Source organism: Eutrema salsugineum, unplaced genomic scaffold (genome assembly GCF_000478725.1).
Source record: "Eutrema salsugineum unplaced genomic scaffold, Eutsalg1_0 scaffold_8, whole genome shotgun sequence".
In the NCBI taxonomy this organism is placed as follows: domain Eukaryota; kingdom Viridiplantae; phylum Streptophyta; class Magnoliopsida; order Brassicales; family Brassicaceae; genus Eutrema; species Eutrema salsugineum.
Genome location: NW_006256414.1, coordinates 2370966 through 2393268, shown reverse-complemented (window position 1 = coordinate 2393268; position 22303 = coordinate 2370966). Strand labels below are relative to the sequence as shown.

The 22303-nt window shown below is 35.5% G+C and overlaps 3 protein-coding genes across 4 annotated transcripts; 2 read left to right on the top strand and 1 right to left on the bottom strand.

The window, feature by feature from the left end:
- Positions 1–1634: 1634 nt before the first annotated feature.
- On the bottom strand, positions 1635–2444 carry LOC112087681. Its single transcript, XM_024157578.1, has one exon. The coding sequence runs from the start codon at positions 2442–2444 to the stop codon at positions 1635–1637; it is 810 nt and encodes a 269-aa protein (XP_024013346.1).
- A 5603-nt stretch (positions 2445–8047) lies between these two features.
- LOC18010295 lies at positions 8048–8989 on the top strand. Its single transcript, XM_006391886.2, has one exon. The coding sequence runs from the start codon at positions 8174–8176 to the stop codon at positions 8780–8782; it is 609 nt and encodes a 202-aa protein (XP_006391948.1). The 5' UTR covers positions 8048–8173; the 3' UTR covers positions 8783–8989.
- A 7016-nt stretch (positions 8990–16005) lies between these two features.
- LOC18010031 (calcium-dependent protein kinase 19) lies at positions 16006–21023 on the top strand. 2 transcript variants are annotated; one of them, XM_006391885.2, is made up of 9 exons: positions 16006–16425; positions 16509–16854; positions 17143–17286; positions 17370–17522; positions 17594–17709; positions 17793–17960; positions 18038–18165; positions 18244–18343; positions 18439–18638. In XM_006391885.2, exons 1-9 carry the CDS (start codon positions 16006–16008, stop codon positions 18523–18525), a joined length of 1662 nt encoding a protein of 553 aa, XP_006391947.1. In that variant the 3' UTR covers positions 18526–18638. The 2 variants fall into 2 exon arrangements, with proteins under 2 accessions (XP_006391947.1, XP_024015294.1); XM_024159526.1 differs by lacking the exon at positions 16006–16425 and adding an exon at positions 19223–21023 and having other exon boundaries at positions 16527–16854; positions 18439–18478.
- Positions 21024–22303: the final 1280 nt, after the last annotated feature.

Here is a 22303-nt window from a genome sequence, read left to right as displayed (position 1 = left end):
TGAGCCAGATCGGGTGGAACTCTATGCCGAAGCAGATATCATATACCTACCCTTCAACTTTGACCAGCGCCATTGGGTGTCCCTTGCGGTGGATTTGGTTGAAAAGAAGATCGGAGTGCTGGATTGCAACGTCAGTCTCAAGCCGGACCATAGAATCGTGAGCGATCTTCAACCTATTGCAACAATGCTTCCTTACCTTTTCCAACAGGTTTCACACAACCCAGAGATGAGCCAGATCAACCTAACTCCATTCACCATCGAACGTCTAACTGGGCTTCCTCAAATTTCATCCACCCCCGACGCTGGCATGTGCTCTGTCTTCCTTCTTCAGTCTCATGCACTCGGTGGCGTCGAAGCTGCAAGGGCTTTTGACCTGAGTTCGTTCGAGACGGAGCTTAAGAGGTTCATAACAGCATTGGTCAAACAGTACTCTATTTGATTTGCTCTGGGAAACTCTGTTATCAGATTATGTTATGTTTCTTGTTCTCCTTTTCTACTCTCGACGGTGTTAGCTTTGTTTAACTTTATTTGTGTTTTCTCAAAAATTCTGTTATCCGCTGTGTTTGTTGTTCGATGCTAATTTATACTTGGTTCTTCTAAGTACCTCTAACAATACTCGACCCCCTATGTTTTTTTTGTCCAACCAATTTGTTAGTGGCGGTACCAGGTCTATCTGGTAAAGTAGTTGTATGTAAAATCAAACATATATTACCCTCTTAGAAGTTAACCATCTAGTTCTCGTCCAACATATATATCTGATAACTTGGTTGTATGCTATATTAATTATCATTATCAAGTAGATATGTTAACCCATCTCTACACTACATTTCCTTTCTGTTTTCTCGTAAATTGGATTTTATCCTGTCCTTGATGTTCGATGGTGTCGATTTTTTCAACTCTCCTAACTTACTGCAATAACACTACATCCACAGTTCTCTGTGTTCAAGTACAACAACAACACTCGATCCTCTAAGTTGTTTTTGTCCAATAACGTGGTTAGTGGCGGGACCTGTTCTATCTGATAAAGTAGTTATATGTTAAATCAAACATATATTACCCACCAGCAAAGTTAACCATCTAGTTGTTGTCCAACATATCTATCTGATAACTTGATTATATGCTATATTTAGTTATCATTACTAGCTAGATACGAATAGGTCTCGTGCTAACGAAATTAGTGGTAACACAAATACATCCTAACATTCATATATTACACAAGTAGGGATACATTACATGGTTTTCACAGTGGTTCACTATCCTTACCCAAAACTAACGACATGGAGCTAAACTCTGTTTGCAACTGGACCCAAATGCAAATACAAATGCGACGAGGGGCTGGTTCAAACCTAGTTCAGACGTACCGCCGAAACAAAAGTGATCGTCTTTATAATACAACAAAATGAGATCACGGAAACAAACTTAGCTAACAACGACATTATTTATCTCACACGGGTTCCTTTTGCTTTCCTCCGTCCAGACCAATCCCCTCTTCAAGGTTCCTACATTTGAAGTTTATTGGTATTTAAAGACGTTGATCCAACGAACTTATAAATAACTCATTCTTACCGGTATTGGACCTTTACAGCTTGATCGATTATGTCCTAGACCACGGCATCGGGTGCATCTGCGCCTGTTCACACGCTGCAACGGGAAGGATGGTCACACTGCTGGTAAACAAAATCCTCAAGTATGTAACTGAAAATGGTATTACCACTCTTTACCTTGAACTCCCCTTTCGAGAAGATGCGACTTTTTTTCGGGCGTCCTGGAGGTCTGCGAACCTTAGGCGGACCCATCTTGACAGCCCCATCTTCACCAGCTACACGTTCCAAAGTGTCCATGTCTGGAACAGGCATGATTAGGCCCTCGTATGCCTTCTTGCGATACTCAACAGTGTAATGGACGCCAACCAGAGTTTCAACTCGGACCCCCTCCCGAATAGCAGCCGCTACAGCATGTTCGCATGGAATGGCAAGTAACTGAAACTCTCTGCAGGTACACGATTGTTCCCACAGATGAACAGCGTAAGAGACGTCCGTCGCATCACGGACCTCATATATTCCATCGCCGATTTTCATAACAAAATACCCAGACGATCTATTGAAATTTTTAATCACCATCTCCTTAACCTTTGGGTTGATTACATCTGTGTCTGAGTTAGCTGCTTCACGTCTGAGTGCAAACCACGTTACCACTGTTGTACGGATTGATTCTAGGATGGAAATGACGGGGAAATCGCGGGCCATTGTTAGCACTTTGTTGAGGGATTCCGAGATGTTACTCGTCATGACGTTGTATCGTTCCCCCACGAAGTGGGATCGTGTCCAATGTTCGAATCCGACGTCTTTTAGGTAATCAGCGCACTCTCCATCGATCGCCCGAATCTCGCTGAATAACTTGTCAAATTCACTTAGGCGATAAGCTCGTGCTGCTTGGGAGGTCATGTAGCTCAATGTATCAGATTTAAAGTGGGCGACCACATTTCGTTATAAATGAACTATGCATGCAGCGTGAGAAGACATCGGGTAAACCTAGAGACAAGCAACAAAACATGGATAGCAGTTAACTCAGATTAGCAGACAACTGCATTATATACTAGCTGATAACAATGTTGTAGTCAACAATTAACACGCTAACTAAAGTATTATTAGCTTTCGGGTTTGCAGAAAAAAATCTATAAACTTTTGTGTTCGCAGTCAACTACATTATCTATGAGAACGTGTTACACTTCAGATTATTTGTGGTTGAATATCGTACCTTGCGAATGGCAGAGTAAATTGACGAGTGGCGGTCTGAGACGAACACCAACTCCGGTTCGTCTGGCACTATCTCAGTAAGTTTCTCTAAAAACCATTCCCATGCCTCGTCATTTTCGCTATTAACTATCGCAAACCCTATTGGGAATATCTGAAAATTGCCGTCCTGACAACTCGCGGCAACTAGACAACCTCCATAACGATTACGGAGATGTGTGCTGTCTATGACGACGACTTTGCGCATGTATTGGTACCCCCTCGCACTGGCATCCAACAAGAAAAACAGATATTTAAAGCGCTCCACACCAGTGTTATCTACCTCTGTTTTTAGACCCGTAACAGAGTTTGGGTTTGCTTGTTTCAGTAACTTGAAATAAGTTGGAACCAAAGCATAGCTCCCCATAGCTGAACCCAAGGCTTTGTCCATCGCAATCTCCCTAGCTCTCCACGCTTTCCAATAGCTGATGTGGAGGCTAAATTCCTGTCTGCACAGACGCCGCAGTTCAAATGCGCGTGGTCCCCTTCCTTCTACTCCATATTTAGAGCGCATCAGTTCACCAATTACCGCAGTGGAAGCTTGGCGATGAAAGTTCCCGCACGCATCCACGCTGCATGTGTGCTCTTGTTTTGCAGAACGAACCTCGTACCGGCTACTTTCCTCCATTTTCGTAGCGTAAACACGCCAGGGGCAATTGTCACCCACGCAGACTACAATGATAACATTGGGGCAGGATCTGGCGTACCGAAAATGGAATTTATGGTTAATTGCGTGGATAGCCAGCTTCCTTTGACAATCTTCTTTGTTTTTGAAAATGCGACCGACGAAGATGACATCTCCCTCGTAATTCACATCATGTAGTGCTCGTTCCAGCTCATCTATATCACACGTAGCCATATTAGCACGCTAACATCCATAAGTGATTATCACGGTAACCGTATTTCTGGATATTTGTTTCAGAAGCTATATACCTTCGCCAATCGGGTCGTCAAAATATGGGGGTGCGTCGCGTTCATGCATCGTTGGCGTCACCCTTGGCTCTTCAGTCATTACAGGATTTCCGTCAACTCGGATCACAGGCCTGCATGATACCGTAGGAACAATCTCACCGCCTGCGATGGATTTCCCTTTGTCACGCAACCCCTCACTAGGGAAATACACTGGTATCCCGGTGAGTGGATTATTTGAGCTCCCAGGTAAGTTTGTTTCATCAGCAATTACTCGGGGTTCCATATTATCACCTATACACAGACCCGCACAGTTATCGTTCCACTTTAAACCATATATTGTATCGTAGTTTACGAATGTATTATCGTTTGCTATACCTATTAACGAGATAGCAGTGTTGGGCCCAATTACATAGTCAGCGCTCTCATTGCTTGAAGTCGACATGTTACCGGAGTTGGAGGAAGATGATGAAAGTCCAACTACTATGGCATTTTTAGTTTGCGGTAACTTGCTCCCAACGAATGCTCCAGCTAATGTCAACTGTAAGTTGTTGTCAACAGTCCTTGAACGGACATGATGATATTCTGGTGCAGATTCTTTACTCCTCTTCTCTTGCTCTCCAATATCACGTATCATCAACGTCGACTGACTCGGAATATAAGCCCGGTGTGTGGACGTGGTTGCTGCGGCAGGGTTACTACTCGCCCCTGAACAGAAATATCGCCACAGCTCCGCCAACTCCGCAGGCGTTTCCACACTGGCCCTCCGGGTGCTACAAGGTAACCCTGTTACCCAATAATACAAGTTAACTTTGCAGACAGCACATAATACGTCTTCCACAAAAGACATAATTAGTATCAATGTTTGTTACCGAAAACAGAGGTAGGCGAGGATACAACACTCCCGGTTGTCTCTGCAATGTTGTTAACTGCAGAAAATATTATCTTACAATTTTTCAAACTATCAAACTTCTTCAAAACCACATACTTAAGTAGTTTACGAATAACCCGGTTTTTTCTCACCTGGGATAGTTCGGAGTGTATCATAAGGACCACAACCTCTGTTCCCTTCAACTCCACTCTTCTGGTTCTCTTCCCTCTGGCGGTTTGCTCCAATCGGATTTATATCCCGCATTTCGATACCACCAATGCTGTTACCTGATATTACACACTAGGACACATTATAACAAAATTATCCTTACATAACTTTAACATACAACAAACAAACCCAACCTGTTCCGCCTGTCTGGAAAACATGCAACGGCCATTTATTAAGATCAGTCAGCCGATTCGTCATTTGAGGTCCCCCCTTAGAGCTGTTACCGCGTTCCGACGGTTGTTTCCCTAATGCGGTGACGGAGTATGAATTTACGTTCCGCTCTGTTCCAGCTGGTATTATCCTAGCCCGCAAGAACACCTCCTCGATGTCAGCTCTAATGGCTAGAAATAGTTCAACGTCATCATCGTCGACCACGTTGATTGGCTGTGCTTTTCTCCATTCGGGCCCCAGCATCCACTGTGGCCATTGGTACGTCAGCTCCACCTCATCACCAGGATTCAAGCGCAGCTCAAATTTCACTGCCTGCTCTATTCTTCGGAAATTGTCTCTCTCTTTCACGGTTACTGAGTAGTTAAAGCGTTGGACGTTGGGTATATGATCCCATCTGCCCTCGGAATCCTTCACCCAGAACCCACGGTTAACTCTCACCTCCATCGTCATACCTTCAAATTATCATGATAAAACAGCAAGATAAAAAAGTTAACTTCCACACGACTTAGCATCACAAACAGCGACAATTATGATATCTTTCGGGTTTATACTTATATATGTTACCGGTAGTAACTGTCATTGTCGTTACGTAGCAGCTTAAATTATTACCGCCGATCTTTACTCGCCGACCTGATTAAATGCTAAGAAGCGAATTTACTGCTCTCTGTTTTTTTCCTCAACCTTCGTTCCCTTCTCAGTTGCGGTGGCAGCAAATAACCGTCATTAAATAGGAGTAAAAAGTGTCGCGTAACTTCATTTCCCCGATAACACTGGTAAAAGATATTATCAGTTTACTTCTCTAATCTCTAAGTTTTTATTCCAACGGTTGTGATTGTATGCTCAGGCGGCGGGAGATAGGATAAAGATTTGTGTCAGGACAGATATTCCTTTTGCTCATAATATCAGACAGCTTCATTTAATGCTCTCTGCAAACTCTCTCTCCACCAAACAAGAGATATGATAGGGGTAAAATGGGCTACAAAGCCCAACACTTTTTTTAATAATTCAATTTTCGAATATCCTTTATCATTTCGTTAATTTCTCGAGCTTCGATTACTACATACCCGCTTCACTCTTAAAACTTAGGCTTAATTAGGCTTAGAAAACTGAAAACATACATTCACTCTAAAATGCATACGATTTCTTAAAATTTATGTGGATGGAATATAATATTATCATCATTAACCATAAGTTTGTATTGTTTGTTAGAACAAAAGTTTGTATGGTTGGCTTTAATCATATAAATGATAACTTCATATTGTTATTCTCTTGTTATTCTCTTCATTAGAAGTTTAGAACCAACCAAAATAAATAATAACTTACACATCATATCACTTTTGACTCAATTGATTCTGTTTTATTTGTGATAACGAAACTTAGAATATACTTCTAGGCAGCCACAAAAAACCTAATGGACCAATAAGTATGTTAATATGTTATACCAGCTATTGGCAAAAATTATATGTTTACATGAATTATTCCTCAAAAAAGTAGTTACACTTGAGAAAAAATACACACGTGAATATATTCTATAGTTGTTGTTAGACGATAATAAAAAAAAAAAATCGTGTTTAAAAGCTCTTGTACTTACGAAAGTCTTGTTATTTGTTGATTAATGATTAATAATAGTAATAATAATGATTTCTTGATTAATGATTAATAATAATAGTAGTAATAATGTTATAATACCATATATCTTTTCGTATCGAAGTAAAGTCCCCAACTACAATTTAATTTTCTTATTATTCATTGTAATTTTGTAATGCTTATGTCTATATTTGATTTAGTATTAGTATCCCTAATTTGAGCTTGGACTTGAAATTATTTTGTATACTATCACTTTTATCTGTGGAAGAGTGTAGATTTTTGTTGGTTTTGTGTAAACCAGACAGATAATTCCAATTAAAACTACTACTAAATAACTGAAAAAAGATCAGATATGATATACAAATTCTTGTTACATAAAATTTGATGTGAGAAAATGTCTCGTGACCGAAGTTTTTTTTTACCAAAAGTGTGCAACTTTTCCTCCAATTTGGCAAGTTGATAATAATTGTTTTCTAAAAAGTTCCGAGTGAAATCAGGTTTATGCTCTCTCCTCTTTTAATTTCCCACAACAAATTTGTACTCCTTATAATCTTTAAACTGTTACGTGTGAGTTATGTAGGGCTTATGAGTTATGACTGGATCTTTTATCATATCCACATAATTCAGTCAAAGAATATATCGTATTATAATAAAATTCCGTTAAGTCCCCGGCGTTTTTTTATTGCTATATGAAAGGTCCTTCACCTTCATATCAAGGTTTGCTATGTTATTATACCTTCATATCAAGGTAACGTAGATTCTTCTTTGATTTGACCAAAACACAAAACAGATGGTCGAAATTAAAATTCGTTTTATAAGATGACCGAATTCATTTATTGAACAACATATTCCTCCCACACAAAGTTTTTATACCATTTTCTCAACCAACCTCACATAATCAAAACTAGAACTGATTCAAATAACAAGATCGTAATGGGTGAATCAATCATAAAATAATAACAAATCAGAGAATTAAATGACTTAATAAATGTATAATTCATCAAAGATGAAGATACAAAGGAGAGAATAAAAACTTTAAGAAAGATATCGACAATTTTATCTACTATAATAATTTTGTTACTATGTGTATGATTTTCTCATATCTCTGATAAATTATTTTATAAATGATTATTCATTTACTCTATTTTCTGATATTTTAGTTTAATATTTGTTCTTATGACCTTATAACAAAGATTTCGACCACCCCATTATCCCACTATAAATTATATCGTGTTGGATTACAGATTCACATTAATTATTTTACTGAATGTGGCTATAAAGATCATTCAAGATAGTGATCTTTCTGGGAAATTAAAATAAAAGATATGAATTGATAAATTTGGGTTTTAGGTCTACATAGTAAATGTAGGGGAGCCTGTTATAAGAAATAGAAAATACGGGGTGCTATACTTAAATTTTCTTTATTGTATCACCACTATCTTTTGCACTCTTCTCTTCACAGATGCTATATATACTCCTCCATTTCATCCAGTGTGAGACCTTATAGCAAAATCTCCAACATTGAACTCCTGAATTAATGGTAATTAAATTATAAGTAACTAAACATGAATTAATCTGTGATTAATTAAGTGATTAGTGGCGGTGACGGAGTTACATGGCAAGAGGTCGAAACCCGACGACGATGAACCGGAGCGATCGATACCTTGGAAGCTACAATTACGGTGACAGACACGTTACATCCATCACCGACGAATTAGAGCTCGCCGAAGAAGACATCTGGTCACCGGCCGTCATTCACGACACCGAAACGCAAGATTCCTACGGCGCGTGGAACTTACGCGCCACCTTGGAGGAAAACGGGCGCGTGGGAGGGCTGTCGCTGGCTTTCAAGGGCTCTTCTGTCGCGCCGTCGTCATCGCCGGTGATCGTGCATAAGATCCACGGAGGAGGAGGAGAAGGAGGAGAGATCCGGAGGAAATTGGCGTCGTCGGCGCCGGTGAACGTGCCGGACTGGAGTAAGATATACCGAGTCAACTCGGTTGAGTCAATACACGAGCTGGACAATGACGACGAGGACGAGGAGGAATCGGAGATGATGCCGCCGCACGAGTACCTTGCGAAGAGTCAAGCACGGCGGAGCAGGAAGATGGGAGGCGGAGGCGGCGGCGCGTCGGTGTTTGAAGGCGTCGGGAAGACTCTCAAAGGACGGGAACTAAGGCGCGTTCGAGACGCGATTTGGAGCCAAACAGGGTTCTACGGCTAAGTAATTAATAATATACGTTAAAAACATTTTTAGATTTTTAATTAAAATTACTTGTTTTCGCAGAATAGAAGTAAATTTTGTAATTTTCGAAATTTTTTTTATTTTGCGTTCCTTTTATTATCGACGAGGCAAAGATTTCAGAACACCTCGTATGCTATTATTGTTCTGTCTATAAATATATTTAATTCAAAAATAATTGTGTCTTAAGTTAATTAGTTTAACTCTGAAGAAAACGAGTTTAAGTTTCACCTACAAGGCAATGATAAAGATAAATATTTTTGTATTTGTAAAATATGTGCTATATATCATTTTCTATTTCTTTCCTATTGATTAGAGTCAACAGAAAGAAAAACAATAGAGAAGAAATAATATAATATTTAACTGTACAGAGTATATAAGATTTTGTAAAAACCAGTTCTTAATATATGTGTAGAACTCAAAATAGAGTATTTTTATATATATATATATATATATATATATATATATATATATTTTACAGAACGACAGTTGACAGTTAGTAAGAAACTGAGAGAGAGTAATACAACCATTTAAAAGTAGAGTAATATTAATAAGTACAAACAGATAACTACATAATTAAGTTGATCAATTCTGATACATTTTCAACAGTATGAGAAACAAAATTACTTTCTATTTCTTCTCTTCTATTATTATTTTTTTCTCTCGATTAATTCCTTTTTCTTTCTCTTCTCCTTTTACTCCTTCCTTTTCTTCGACTTTATCTTTCTCTCCTCCTCTTCTCTCTCTCTGAAAAAAAATTAATTTACAAAATTGATGATGTAATAGAAAAAAAAACCTTGTTTTTCTGCTTATTGATGAGTTTTTTTCATCTTCAATTTGGATGTTTCTATCAGAATTAGTGGGGTGGGGTTAAACGGAAACGGCCAAAAAAATTAACCCCTATGACTACATGATTCAACTTTATCTAAGAAATAACATTCATAGTAAGTTAACTGAAAAACAACGATGGATTCACCAAAACAAAAAAATAAATATTATATATTATAGTTAGCAAGTTAACATATTATGTTAACACGTTACATAATTTTTTATATATTGTTAGCAAGCTAACATATTATGTTAACACATTACATGTATTAGATATTATTGTTAACACGCTAATAAATATCAGATAACATGGTAACAAAATATCAAATATTATTGTTAACTTTGTTAGCATGTTAACAAATATCAAACATTATTGTTAACTTTGTTAACATGTTAACAAATATCAGATATTATTATTAGTATGTTAACATATAATGTTAGCACGTAACTACATAAACTTATTTTAATATGGTAATTGAGTTAACACGATAATTGCGTTAATTTTCAAATTTTTATAATATAATAATAATGATGAACATTGTATGTGACGAATAGATCAACCAATAAAAATATAATTGACGATAACTTTGTTAACGGTATCAATTTAATTTAAAAACAAAAATATTGTGATGAATGACATTTTCGTAATTAACATAAAACTGAAGGATATTTATGGGATAATTTTTTTCTCTCTTTCATAACCACCTAATTTTTAACTATCTATCTAATTTTATGGTCAATTATTAGTTTAGAGTTAAGTAACCCTTAAAAGTAAGTGATAAGTATTCCCTTTCAATGTTTATGATTATTTAAGATTTAAAGATCATATGCTGTCATCAAATGTTTTAAATATTTAAATCGGTTATCATAGGTCAGCTGTAACTGTACTTAATAAAGATATTAATTGTTGAGCTCAAATATTCTTTATAAGTAAATGTTAGATTATTAATTTTCTTTAAGGTTTAATCAGTTTAGTTAATTGATATTAGGATTATCCGAAATGGAATTTGTATAATAACAAGAACATATGTGTCCTTGAATCATAATGAATGTCCACAGGCAAACTGTCCAAAGAGTCCACTTCAAAGTGGGCACTCACGAGCAACGGGAAGACATATATATATATATATATATATATATATATGTATATTATTATTTGTCATTAATTATATCAGCAACAATCATGATGGTGAATCAATGGATAAGTATTATTTATATAGGTTCTTAAGAAAAGGAAAAACTTAAATGGATCATTTTTTAGTTGTTACTGATCATAATTACTAGAGTGTTTCTTTTCTTTTTTGAACTTTTGATCATTACTAGAGTGTTGCACTCATGACCATATCATAGAGGCAAATGTTAATCAATTTGGGGTAAACGTAAACTCGTTTCCTAAGAGAGATTGATTTTATTTGGAAACAATATCATTCCTGTTGGACCACTTGGATTCCTGGGGTTTAGTCATGAGAGGATGAGAGAAAAAAGAATACATACCAATAAATTTATTATAAAAAATGGTCTTGCAACTATATTCATAATACATTATGTAGATCACATAAATGTGCATGACAAATATGTATTAAAACTTTGTATGTAAAATTATTTTAAGTGACTAAATGTACAACAGTGTATTATTACGCTTATAGAAAACTAGAACGTTAAAAGCATATTTGACTAGTTTTTAAAAATGGTAGTAAGCAAAACAATAAGAATGTGAGATGCATATAGTATATTAGTAACAATACATGGTTTGGTTAGGACAACATTTTAGGATATTCCAATTATCCCTACAATAAAGAAAAGTGACCTAAAACTCGATAGCCACTAAATTCAAATGAAACTTTAAATGTTCCAATAACAAGATAAAGATTTTCTCAAAAAATAAAAATAATAACAAGATAAAGATAAACAAGAATCTTCAATTTTGTTAGGTAATTTCTTTTTTTGCTTCCACATATTTGTAACTCCCCCACATACACAATCCCACCCAACATTACTTTTGACTAAATGAGTTACATCTATATGCAATGTACGTAAAGCAGATGTTTATGATTTATACGTAGTGTGTATAACAGTAGATATAAAACCATATCATAATTCATACAGTCGTTTCTACAAAGTAGATTCGTCAATAATTGAATAATATCATAAGTTCCGAGTGATTGATTATTGTAGTTTATTATGGTCTTACTTTAATTCGTATTTTCATTCGTAATCTTTACACGTTCGAGATTATTCGTTAATAATGTACACGAGTACATAATCATAGTTTTTTCAAAATTTATTCAAAACTGAGAATAAATATTCAACTCTTCACTAACCATTAATTATTTGATAAACTACGCTAATTAAATCGCATATCGATACATAATAATGCATGGAAGAGATCAAATGGATTTTGCTCAGCTGGATTTATTTAAAAGAGGTTGATCGTAGACCCCTAGCTCGATTCTTGCTTGTGAGAGCCTTTACAAAAGTCGAACAATATGTACTTCGACTTATAACTCTTCGATGTTAATCCTATTTAATCAAAAAAAGAAAGTATATATATGCAAGAGAATGGAGTTATGGCCAGGGTACAGTAGTGACCAAAGAGCGTGACATAAGTTTGGAGAGTGTTGCGTCAAAGCATATAATAGAGGCAAATTTGTCAAAAGAAATGTTTTGGGTCTCTTTGGTCCCTTTGTGCCTTTTTCAAGAAAAGTCCCTTTGAATCCTTCATATGTGTCTTGTGGTCTCTTTACATCTTTCATCTTATCCCAAGCTCTACTCACCGTTTATTTCACTTGTGATCTTTAATTTATTTTTGCCGACATGTTTCTATTAAATATACTCTCTTTTTATATTTTTATGCAAATTTATATTTGTGGGATTCTATTTGATCAATTATCTTTTGTACGCTTTTTTTATAATATATACTTATTTGTGTAGTGATGTGCTTACGTGTCGCGCTCACAACGAGTTTCACCGCTGTCAGCTCCAGAATGAGTTTCGGCTGCAAAAAGACCGTTTGGTTCTATTTTCCAGTTACATGTCATTTTTTTATTGGTTCTCATCTGATGACGTGTCAAAAAACTTAAAACAAACCGGTCTAAATTATTATGGTTTAATGTTTAATTCCGTAGTCAATCAAACCGTTTTTAAATATACATTAAACCAAAATTTAGAAAAAAAGATAAAAACATTTTTTTAAAATAAAAAAACTAGAAATTTACCATTTCTTATGTTTTCGAAATTTAGAAAAAATCTTAACTAAAATGTTAAAATAAACAAAAATTGGAATAATTTAGAATGCCGTTTCAAAACAAAAAAAAAACAAAATTTATGTTAGAATATCGCTAATTATTATAGTGTTTACGATTTCTTATGTTTATAAGGTTTTCGATTTCTATAATTTTATAAAACCAAACTTTAGTAAAAATCTAAGAATAAAGTAAAAAAACAATAAATGAAATCTATATATCTAATGAAATGTCGTTAATTATGATATCTATAATAAGATTTTTGATTTCTTATCTATATACTTAAGAAAGATGTTTTAACTTTTTTGTTAAAATCAAAAGCTTATTTGTAAATTTCGGGTTCGTCTAACTTAGAACAGAAATAAAAAGAATTAATATTTTTAAAATTATTTAGTTATAAAATTATACTTAGTAGACATATTGCGAAGGCAAATTAACTAGTGTATGTATTAAATGATATTTTTAAAAAAAAAAATCTTAATTTCCATGCTTTTAGTTATGAAACATAGAGTAAAAACTTATCTGAGATCAAACACATAAAAAGGTCCATAGAAAACTAGATGAACCTTTTTGACAAGTGTTATTATGACTAAAAGGTACCATAGTTGAAGGCAGTTCCAGCAGCAGCCATGCACTAATTTCTAAATTTGATTTTATTTTTTGTTTAAAAATTTTTAATTGAATTGATTTGTAATTTTTAAAGAGCATGTATTTGAGAAAATAATTTTATACTTTTACAGTGGTAGCTTTAGTCACGAAGTAGTCGTTTTCCCAATGTGAAACTACTGAAAGTTAGAAAAAGCTGCTTTAGAAGGGTAACTCTTATAGAAAGAATGGATCAAAGATAGGTTATTAAAATTGCTTGACTATTTCAATACATATTTACATGCATAGATTAACAAATGCTATTGTTCGTTGTTATATTCAGATATTTTAGTGTTTGATATGATTTTACAAAATAAACAATGTACAAGTTCATTGACTTGATGCTTTTACAGGTATGGATTCTCGAAGAACTTAACTCACTTTCCAATTTTTAATGGCTTGAATAATCAGAGAATGTCTATTTATTTATGAATTATCTACTTAATCTGCTTTCCTCTAGGAACATATATTCTCTTGAAAATTGGAAAATATATCAAACTGCACCTCCGAATTCGAAAATATGAAACATTATTCTCTAGAATATCTTTACAAAGAGCCACTAGTGTTCAATATTCATACATTGTCACCTAAAGTTTCAACAAAGCTTATGCTATATATTTTATTTCAATATAATTTTTTTTTTATAGTTTTACATATTTTTTAAACAGCAATCCTTTTTTATTAGGTGAGGTCTTTAATAAAATTATTTGATCAATTGCCTATATATACTCTTCAATATTATTTTCAGATTTTTTTTATATTTTTTTGGGAATATTAGGAGGAATAACCAAGAATCCTTTATGTATTGAGTAAATAACCATACATTTTTTTGGCTATTATAATCTCTATATAAAGCACAATTTATAATAGCTATATACTCATACACTATATATTACACGAATGCTTTGTACTTTCTCTAAGTCCTTTTTTGCACCCCATTTCATCTAATATGCTTGGGATTTATTCAGAAGCATTGATTGAAACTTATGATCCTACTGGACAAAACATAGTTTCTTCATGCTATAGTTTGAACTTTTTTAATACGAACACGAAATTCATTAAAAAATGTATGACCAATTATAAGTAAGAATATTCGTCGTTCTATATGGAACGGTTCTATAAAGAACAGAATACTATTACATTCTAATTCTTTTTTTTTTTAATATGGAAATCATCAGATAAACTCATTCTTTTTTTTTGTCACCAAAACTCACTCTTTCAAAATAGAGAAAATACACTATTTTTGGGTTTTGAATTTATTCCTAAAATTTAATCTTATGTTTTGGGTTAACGTTTACCCTTTTGCAAGTTTTTTTAGGATTTAAAATTTTATTTATCTTGAGTTTTTTTTTGGCAGATTATTTTGTGGTTATGATAAGTAGAACAACATAGCATTCACATTGCCATTGGTCTATATTAAACATAGACTAGCACAAGTTCTACATATAAATAATATAATATAGTATTATTTCAAAATTGAAAACATATACAATTCTCAATTTTCAAGTTTTAGTTTTAGTTATAGTGTTTAACAACTTTTTTTTTTTGGGATTTAAGCTATTGGGTTTAGGGTCTAGGTTGAAGGAACTAAGTTATTTAAATATTTATACAACATATGGTTAACCTTGTGCTAGAAATTGTGGAATTTGTATACCACACAGCAAACATGTATATTGTGGATTGCCATACTTCTTTTGGCTTCCAAATACTTTTACAAGCGTAAGCCTCTCCTTCGCCTTATTCCAAAAGGGTGAAATGACCGACGTATCCACCAAGGTTTAACTCTCTCTCCGGCTAGATTGCAACATTGAGTGCATGGCTATGACCCAAACCGGGTCGAAGCATGGTTCCTTCTCTATTGGTACACTAGCAGAACTAATTTCCCTTCCCTTTTTGCTGTTGATGATCTTTCCATCTTTGTTGTTCGTGGTTCTTATCAGATTCTTTGTAAACTGTTTATATTTTATCAATTCAAGCAAACCTTTTAAACCTTTAAGCAAACCCCAAAAATATTTTGTTTGGGGATATACTATATAGCTAGTTTTATTTATCAGCTCTTTTTCCTCTTAATGAATTCATCATTTATAACAACATGTCAGCCACTTAAAAAGCCCATCAAATTGTTAGTTTTTTTAAGCATTTGAGTATTGTGATATTATTATCTGACCTCTTTATTTTCTTGGTGTCAGTGGAAATTTTCAAAGATACCCAAAAATAGCTGTAACATATATTTTTGTTAACGAATAAGAACAGCATTTCCCTCCAATACCGAATTTTAAATAATACTACAAATTGTAATAAATTGATGCAAGCTGTTGGCATTTTTATTTCGCATTTGACTTTTTAAAACAACCATCTAAAAACAATATATGTAGACTTGAAAACGAATTCAATAACGTGCTTAGGTGTCATTATGAACCTTAAACTCATCAAATCTCACAAGTCTTTCAAGGCGTATGTCATAAAATTTCTATCTTGAATACACAAAATATGGGATGTCTCTGCATCAATCTGAAGAAGAAGCTCAAGAAACCAAAACCAGACAACAATGGTGAACAAAACTTAGAGTTACAGAACACGGAAACAGTGCAAAAAAAACAACCTCGTCAAAGACAAACAACTCCAAGAGCCAATTTTCAGATCGTGCTGCCGCCTCAAAAACTTCCACTTCCACTTCCAGTTCCTCAGCCTCAAGAACAGCAAAAGCTAATGAATCATCCAAAACAGAGCAGCCTTCAACAACCAGAACCAATCTTAGGAAAACCATTTGAAGACATTAAGGAGAAGTATAGTCTTGGTCGTGAATTGGGTCGTGGCCAATTCGGTATAACGTATTTGTGTACAGAGATCTCATCAGGCAAGAGTTATGCTTGTAAATCCATCCTAAAGAGAAAACTCATCAGAACTCAGGCAAGATTCTAATTAGCATCCAAACCTTTGTTTATTTTGTTTGAAATTTGAATCTAAATTTGAAGAAATTTATGATGTGACAGGACAGAGAAGATGTAAGAAGGGAGATACAGATAATGCAATACTTATCAGGGCAACCAAACATTGTGGAGATCAAAGGATCTTATGAAGACAGACAAAGTGTTCATCTTGTAATGGAGCTTTGTGAAGGTGGTGAGCTCTTTGATAAAATTACCAAAAGAGGGCATTACTCGGAGAAAGCAGCCGCAGAGATCATTAAATGTGTGGTTAAAGTTGTACAAACCTGTCATTTCATGGGTGTGATTCATCGTGACCTTAAACCGGAAAACTTCTTGTTATCCGGTAAAGATGAAGCTTCCGCAATGCTCAAGGCTACCGATTTTGGTGTTTCAGTTTTTATCGAAGAAGGTATATGAACAAAATCAGAAATGTTCTTATCATAAATGGATTATACTGATTTCTTGCAACCTAAGAAACTGTTTTCATACTTCTTGCAACCCAAGAAAGTGTCTTTATACTTCTTGCAACCCAAGAAACTGTCTTTATACTTCTTGCAACCCAATAACTATTATATTGTCTCTATTTTTGTTGCTTTCTACAACTACTGTCTGTTATGGTTTAGAAATGATTCTAAAACAGAAATCGAAAGAAAGATTTATCGATTAATCGATGATGAAACTGATCTGTTTATTCTAGGCAAAGTGTACGAAGACATTGTAGGAAGTGCATATTACGTTGCACCGGAGGTTTTGAAGAGGAATTACGGCAAAGCAATCGATATTTGGAGCGCTGGAGTTATTCTGTACATCCTTCTTTGCGGAATTCCTCCGTTTTGGGCTGGTAATCTTAAACCAGACCACTTTTATTTGATTTTGTAATTTATTCGGTTAACTAAATTTTGCATTTCTGGTTATGGCGTGCAGAGACTGATAAAGGAATATTTGAGGAGATTTTGAGAGGGGAGATTGATTTTGAGTCTGAACCGTGGCCGTCGATTTCAGAGAGTGCTAAAGATTTGGTGAGGAACATGTTAAAGAGTGATCCAAAGAAACGGTTTACTGCTGCTCAAATCCTAGGTAAATATTACTAGTAAACTCGGTTTAATGTTTTGAATCGAGGATATTGAACCGGTTTTGGTATTTTCTAGAACATCCGTGGATACAAAAAGATGGAGAAGCTTCAGATAAGCCGATTGATAGCGCAGTTTTGTCTCGGATGAAGCAACTACGAGCTATGAACAAGCTTAAGAAGCTTGCACTCAAAGTAAGTATCCTCAAGAATTAGGTTTAGTAGTGAAAGTAGATCGGTTTGTTTTATTGGTTTAATTTGGTTTCGTTTGGTTAAAGTTTATCGCGCAAAATCTCAAAGAAGAGGAGCTAAAGGGTCTTAAAACGATGTTTGCGAACATAGATACCGATAAGAGCGGTACAATCACCTACGAGGAATTGAAAACCGGACTGGAAAAACTCGGTTCGAGGTTAACTGAAACCGAAGTTAAACAGCTTTTGGAAGATGTAAGGGCGTGTGATATTCTCTCTTTTTCCTTGAGTTAAACCGATACTGAATACTTTGGTTAATGATTTCGGTTTAGGCTGATGTCGATGGGAATGGTACGATTGATTACATTGAGTTCATCTCGGCTACGATGAACCGGTACAGAGTGGAACGAGAGGAGAATTTGTTCAAAGCTTTTCAACATTTCGACAAAGACAATAGCGGGTATGTTCAAAGACCGATCTGTACCGAACCAAAAACCAGACTTATACCGGATTAATAACCAAGTACATGTGTTTGTAGGTTTATTACGAGACAAGAATTAGAAACCGCCATGAAAGAGTATAATATGGGAGATGATGCCATGATCAAGGAGATTATATTAGAAGTTGATGCCGATAATGTAAGTCTTATATTGTAATTAAAATAGTAAAATATCAATTAGTTTGCTTATTCTTTTTCAAATTTTTAATTCATATTTTTCTATTTTTATTGAAGGATGGAAGTATTAACTATCAAGAGTTTTGCAATATGATGAAGAGCTGCTCACAATCACGTCAGTCGAAATTGGTTCAATCAAATTGAGTACCAAAAATGCTACTCATAAATTTCCAATGCAATCTATTAATAATCTGTCCATAAATAATACTCCGCATAATCTCATTTTTCTAAAATTAATTTCTCAATTAATTTATGTTCATTATTCGTCTTATTCTCTCTGTAAACCAATTCGGTTCGGTTAACTATTAACCGCGTGAATATATATTTTTCGATTTAGGGCTTCGCAATTTCCGATTTGAGATTTTTAGCCTCGAAGCTTGGGCGGTTCGATTTCTCTCAAATTGAAACCAGAGAGATTTGGTCGGACACTCATCGATCTTCTTTCAACGGCACATGATTAAGTTTAGAGAAATTTTGAGATATAGCCTCTCGTTTGCTTGAATTTGACCATTTCAAAAGCGTTTTTTTTTTTGTTTTTTATTCCTTCTCTTCTTCTCCTTTTCGGGCTCTGTATTCGCATCCGCATGCCTTTGAATGTATTCCTTGATACTACACGGAAGAAGGTCTCTCGCGTTGCAGAAATGGCGTAACTTTAGAGTTTCAGCGAAGCTTTTGCAAAATTCTTCTGCTTTTTCCAACTCCTTCTCCTTCGCTAGTGCTGCTCATGTGAGCCCTCAAGATGGTCGAAAAGAGCAAACTTTCACTGTCTCTTACCTCGTTGAGTCACTGGGTTTCACTAGAAAACTCGCAGAATCGATCTCGAAGAAAGTGAGCTCCGAGGGAAAGGGTAATCCTGATTCTGTTTTGAGTCTTCTTAAAAGATATGGTTTCACGGAATCTCAGATCTCCAGCATCGTTAGTAATTATCCACGCTTGCTTATGTTAGATGCTGAGAAATCCCTTGGCCCCAAGCTTCAGTTTCTGCAGTCCAGAGGAGCTTCAACCTCTGAGCTCACTGAGAATCTCTCAAAATTTCCTAAGATCTTGGGAATGAGATGGGAGAAAGCCATCAGCGTATACTATGATTTCGTCAAAGAGATTGTAGAAGCAGATAAGAGCTCCAAACACGTAAAGTTGTGTCATTCTTTGCCAGAGGGTAGTCAGCAGGAGAACAAACTCAGAAATGTATTGGCTTTGAGAGAACTAGGTGTGCCTCAGAGTTTGCTATTCTACTTGCTAACATCCAATGCCAAAGCTGTCTCTGGAAAAGAAAAATTTGAAGAATCCCTCAAGAAGGTTCTTGGGTTGGGTTTTGATCCGACCACATCAAAGTTTGTCCATGCTCTATGCGTTGTTCAAGGATGGAGTGACAAAATAACTCAAGAGAAAGTCAGTGTTGTCTGTAAAAAGTTAGGCTTTGATGTGGATGATGTATGGGCAATGTTCAAGAAGTGTCCACTCTTTCTGGCACTCTCGGAGAAGAAGATAATGAACTCGGTTGAAACATTTATAGGCCTAGGATTCAGCAGAGATGAGGTTGCGATGATGGTCAAGCGCTTTCCTCAGTGCATTGGATATTCTGCAGAGTCGGTGGAGAAGAAGACTGAATTTATTGTGAAGAAGATGAATTGGCCATTAAAGGCCGTGGCTTCACACCCACAGGTAATGTCATACAGCTTTGAGAAGAGGATTGTCCCAAGGTGTAACGTTATCAAAGCTCTCTTGTCCAAAGGATTGCTTGGAAACAGAGAAAGCAAACTCCCTTCGATGGAATGTGTTTTGAAGAGCACCAACGAAGTGTTTTTAAAAAAGTATGTGAGGAAGCACGAGGACAAGGAGTTGGTGACTGAGTTGATGGCCATCTTCACCAAAGATCGTGTCTCATAGCATAGAAAGGCCTGTCAAAGTTGGTTTTTTTTTGGTTCCCGTTAGTTTTAGATTCGGGCAATGGGAGGCAATATACGAGACTTACATCATGATTGATCGTTGCCCTTTTTTTTTCCTGTTAGTTTTGTTCATCATCTGAAAGGATTGTTTCAAGTTGGGCCATAGTGAAAGCTTTACACTTTCATCAGACAAATAGGTTCGAAGCCATATTGGTCTTGATTCTTGCTGATGGTTTTGATAGCTTGGATGTTTCTTCATATGTACAAAACATGGAGAAGCATTAGTTTCAGCAAGAAAAGAAACTTTAAATCTCCTGCGAGAACCTTTTTTGGTGTTGATGGATTGTAAGAAACGAGTTGTTTTAAAGTTGAAAATGTCTTACTGCTACAATCATCTTTAGACTGAGAACTGTATGTTCGAAAACTGAGCTTAGTTCATGGGCATTGGGATTTAGGATTTTGGAGCTTAAGAGGTCTGTCTAGAGCGGTTGTATAATTGGAGAAACTTTAAGACAGGTCCTCTTGGTTGCGTTCTTGGCTACGGCTTGTAGGAACATGATCTCAGTCGCATTGCAAACTATCAACTCTATCTATCAACTAGATCACTGCAAGTTAACTGTAAAGACTCACCAACAGTTAACTCACAAGTCACAAGTCAATCTTTTCATTTAATTGTGATCAGAAGAAGAAGAACAAATTATTCGTCAGAGATTGAAAAGTGTGATTCAAGTGGTTATGGAAATGGAAGTATTGGCATGAAAGGATAGGATCCTGTTTTAACAGGCAGTCAAGAACCTACACATTCCATGTCTTCAAGTTTCTTTAACTGCAGATCGACTTCATTCTTGTATTTGTTTCTCTTTTGGTAATTAACATACTGTATGTTGGTGCTGAGAGAAAAAAAAAAAAATCTTCTTGTGAAGGATCACATTCTCATTCATACATATGTAATTATAGAGCTTGAGTTTTTGAGTTTCCTCGGAAATAAATGTGTTTTTTTTTTTCATATCATTAACATACCATATGCCCAGCCTCATGTAACTCTGCGGATCTTAACCTCACATACTCCATTCCCTTATATCAAATTCTCATATATTCTCATTATATCCATCTTTTCTTTTTTATTTTCTTTTTAATACAAAAAGCATAAAAAAACAAAAAAACCTTTAATGAATAACCATAATTACATATCCAATCTAGAGTACCACACCCAAACCCGAATCCAATTTAAATAACCAAGTTAACCGAAAATTATTAAACTAAACCGATTTAATTGTTTTGAACCATCAAATTTAATTAAACCATTCACCAAACCCTAAAACTCTATTTCCCGATCCCAAATCTTCTTCCTCTTCAATTCCATCATCTTCTTCCATCCTCCATCATCTTCTTCCTCTTCGATTCCATCATCTTTTTCCATCATCTTCTTCCTCTTCGATTAAATCCCTACCACCGCTCACTGCCCCTCACTCTCCACTCTTTGCTCTTCTGTTTTAGGCTCGCCACCGCCGCCGTTTTAGGCTCGTCACCACCGCCGTTTCAAACTTCCGTCGTCGCCGAACAGGTATCTTCTAAGCTTAAGAGTAATTAGAACCCTAATTTATGATTTCTTTCCCTCAACCTTGAACCCCAACTGATTTCTGATTTTTGTTTCAGAATTTTTGGAGGATACCGACTAGTGGTTCACCTTCTCAACCAGAGAGATCTGAGGATGAGTATGCTACGGTATCAGAAGAAGTTTAGTACAAGTGGAATTATCGCGTACAACTGATTTTTGCTTGTGGTTGAACCAAGAATACTAGTTGTTCCAATACACTATTATTCACTTATCATATGCGTTTTGAATGCAGCAAAAGGAGGTCTCAATACCAATGGAACCTCGAGATTTATTCTTCAAGCAAAGCGAGTATCTGTTATACCCGAAGCTTCAATCAAGGTGTGAAACCTTTAATTTTATGGAAGTCTTCAAGAGGCTTGATATCTCAGAGAGGAACTGGTTTGAGAATCATTCCCAGTTCAAGCATATTGTCCAAGAA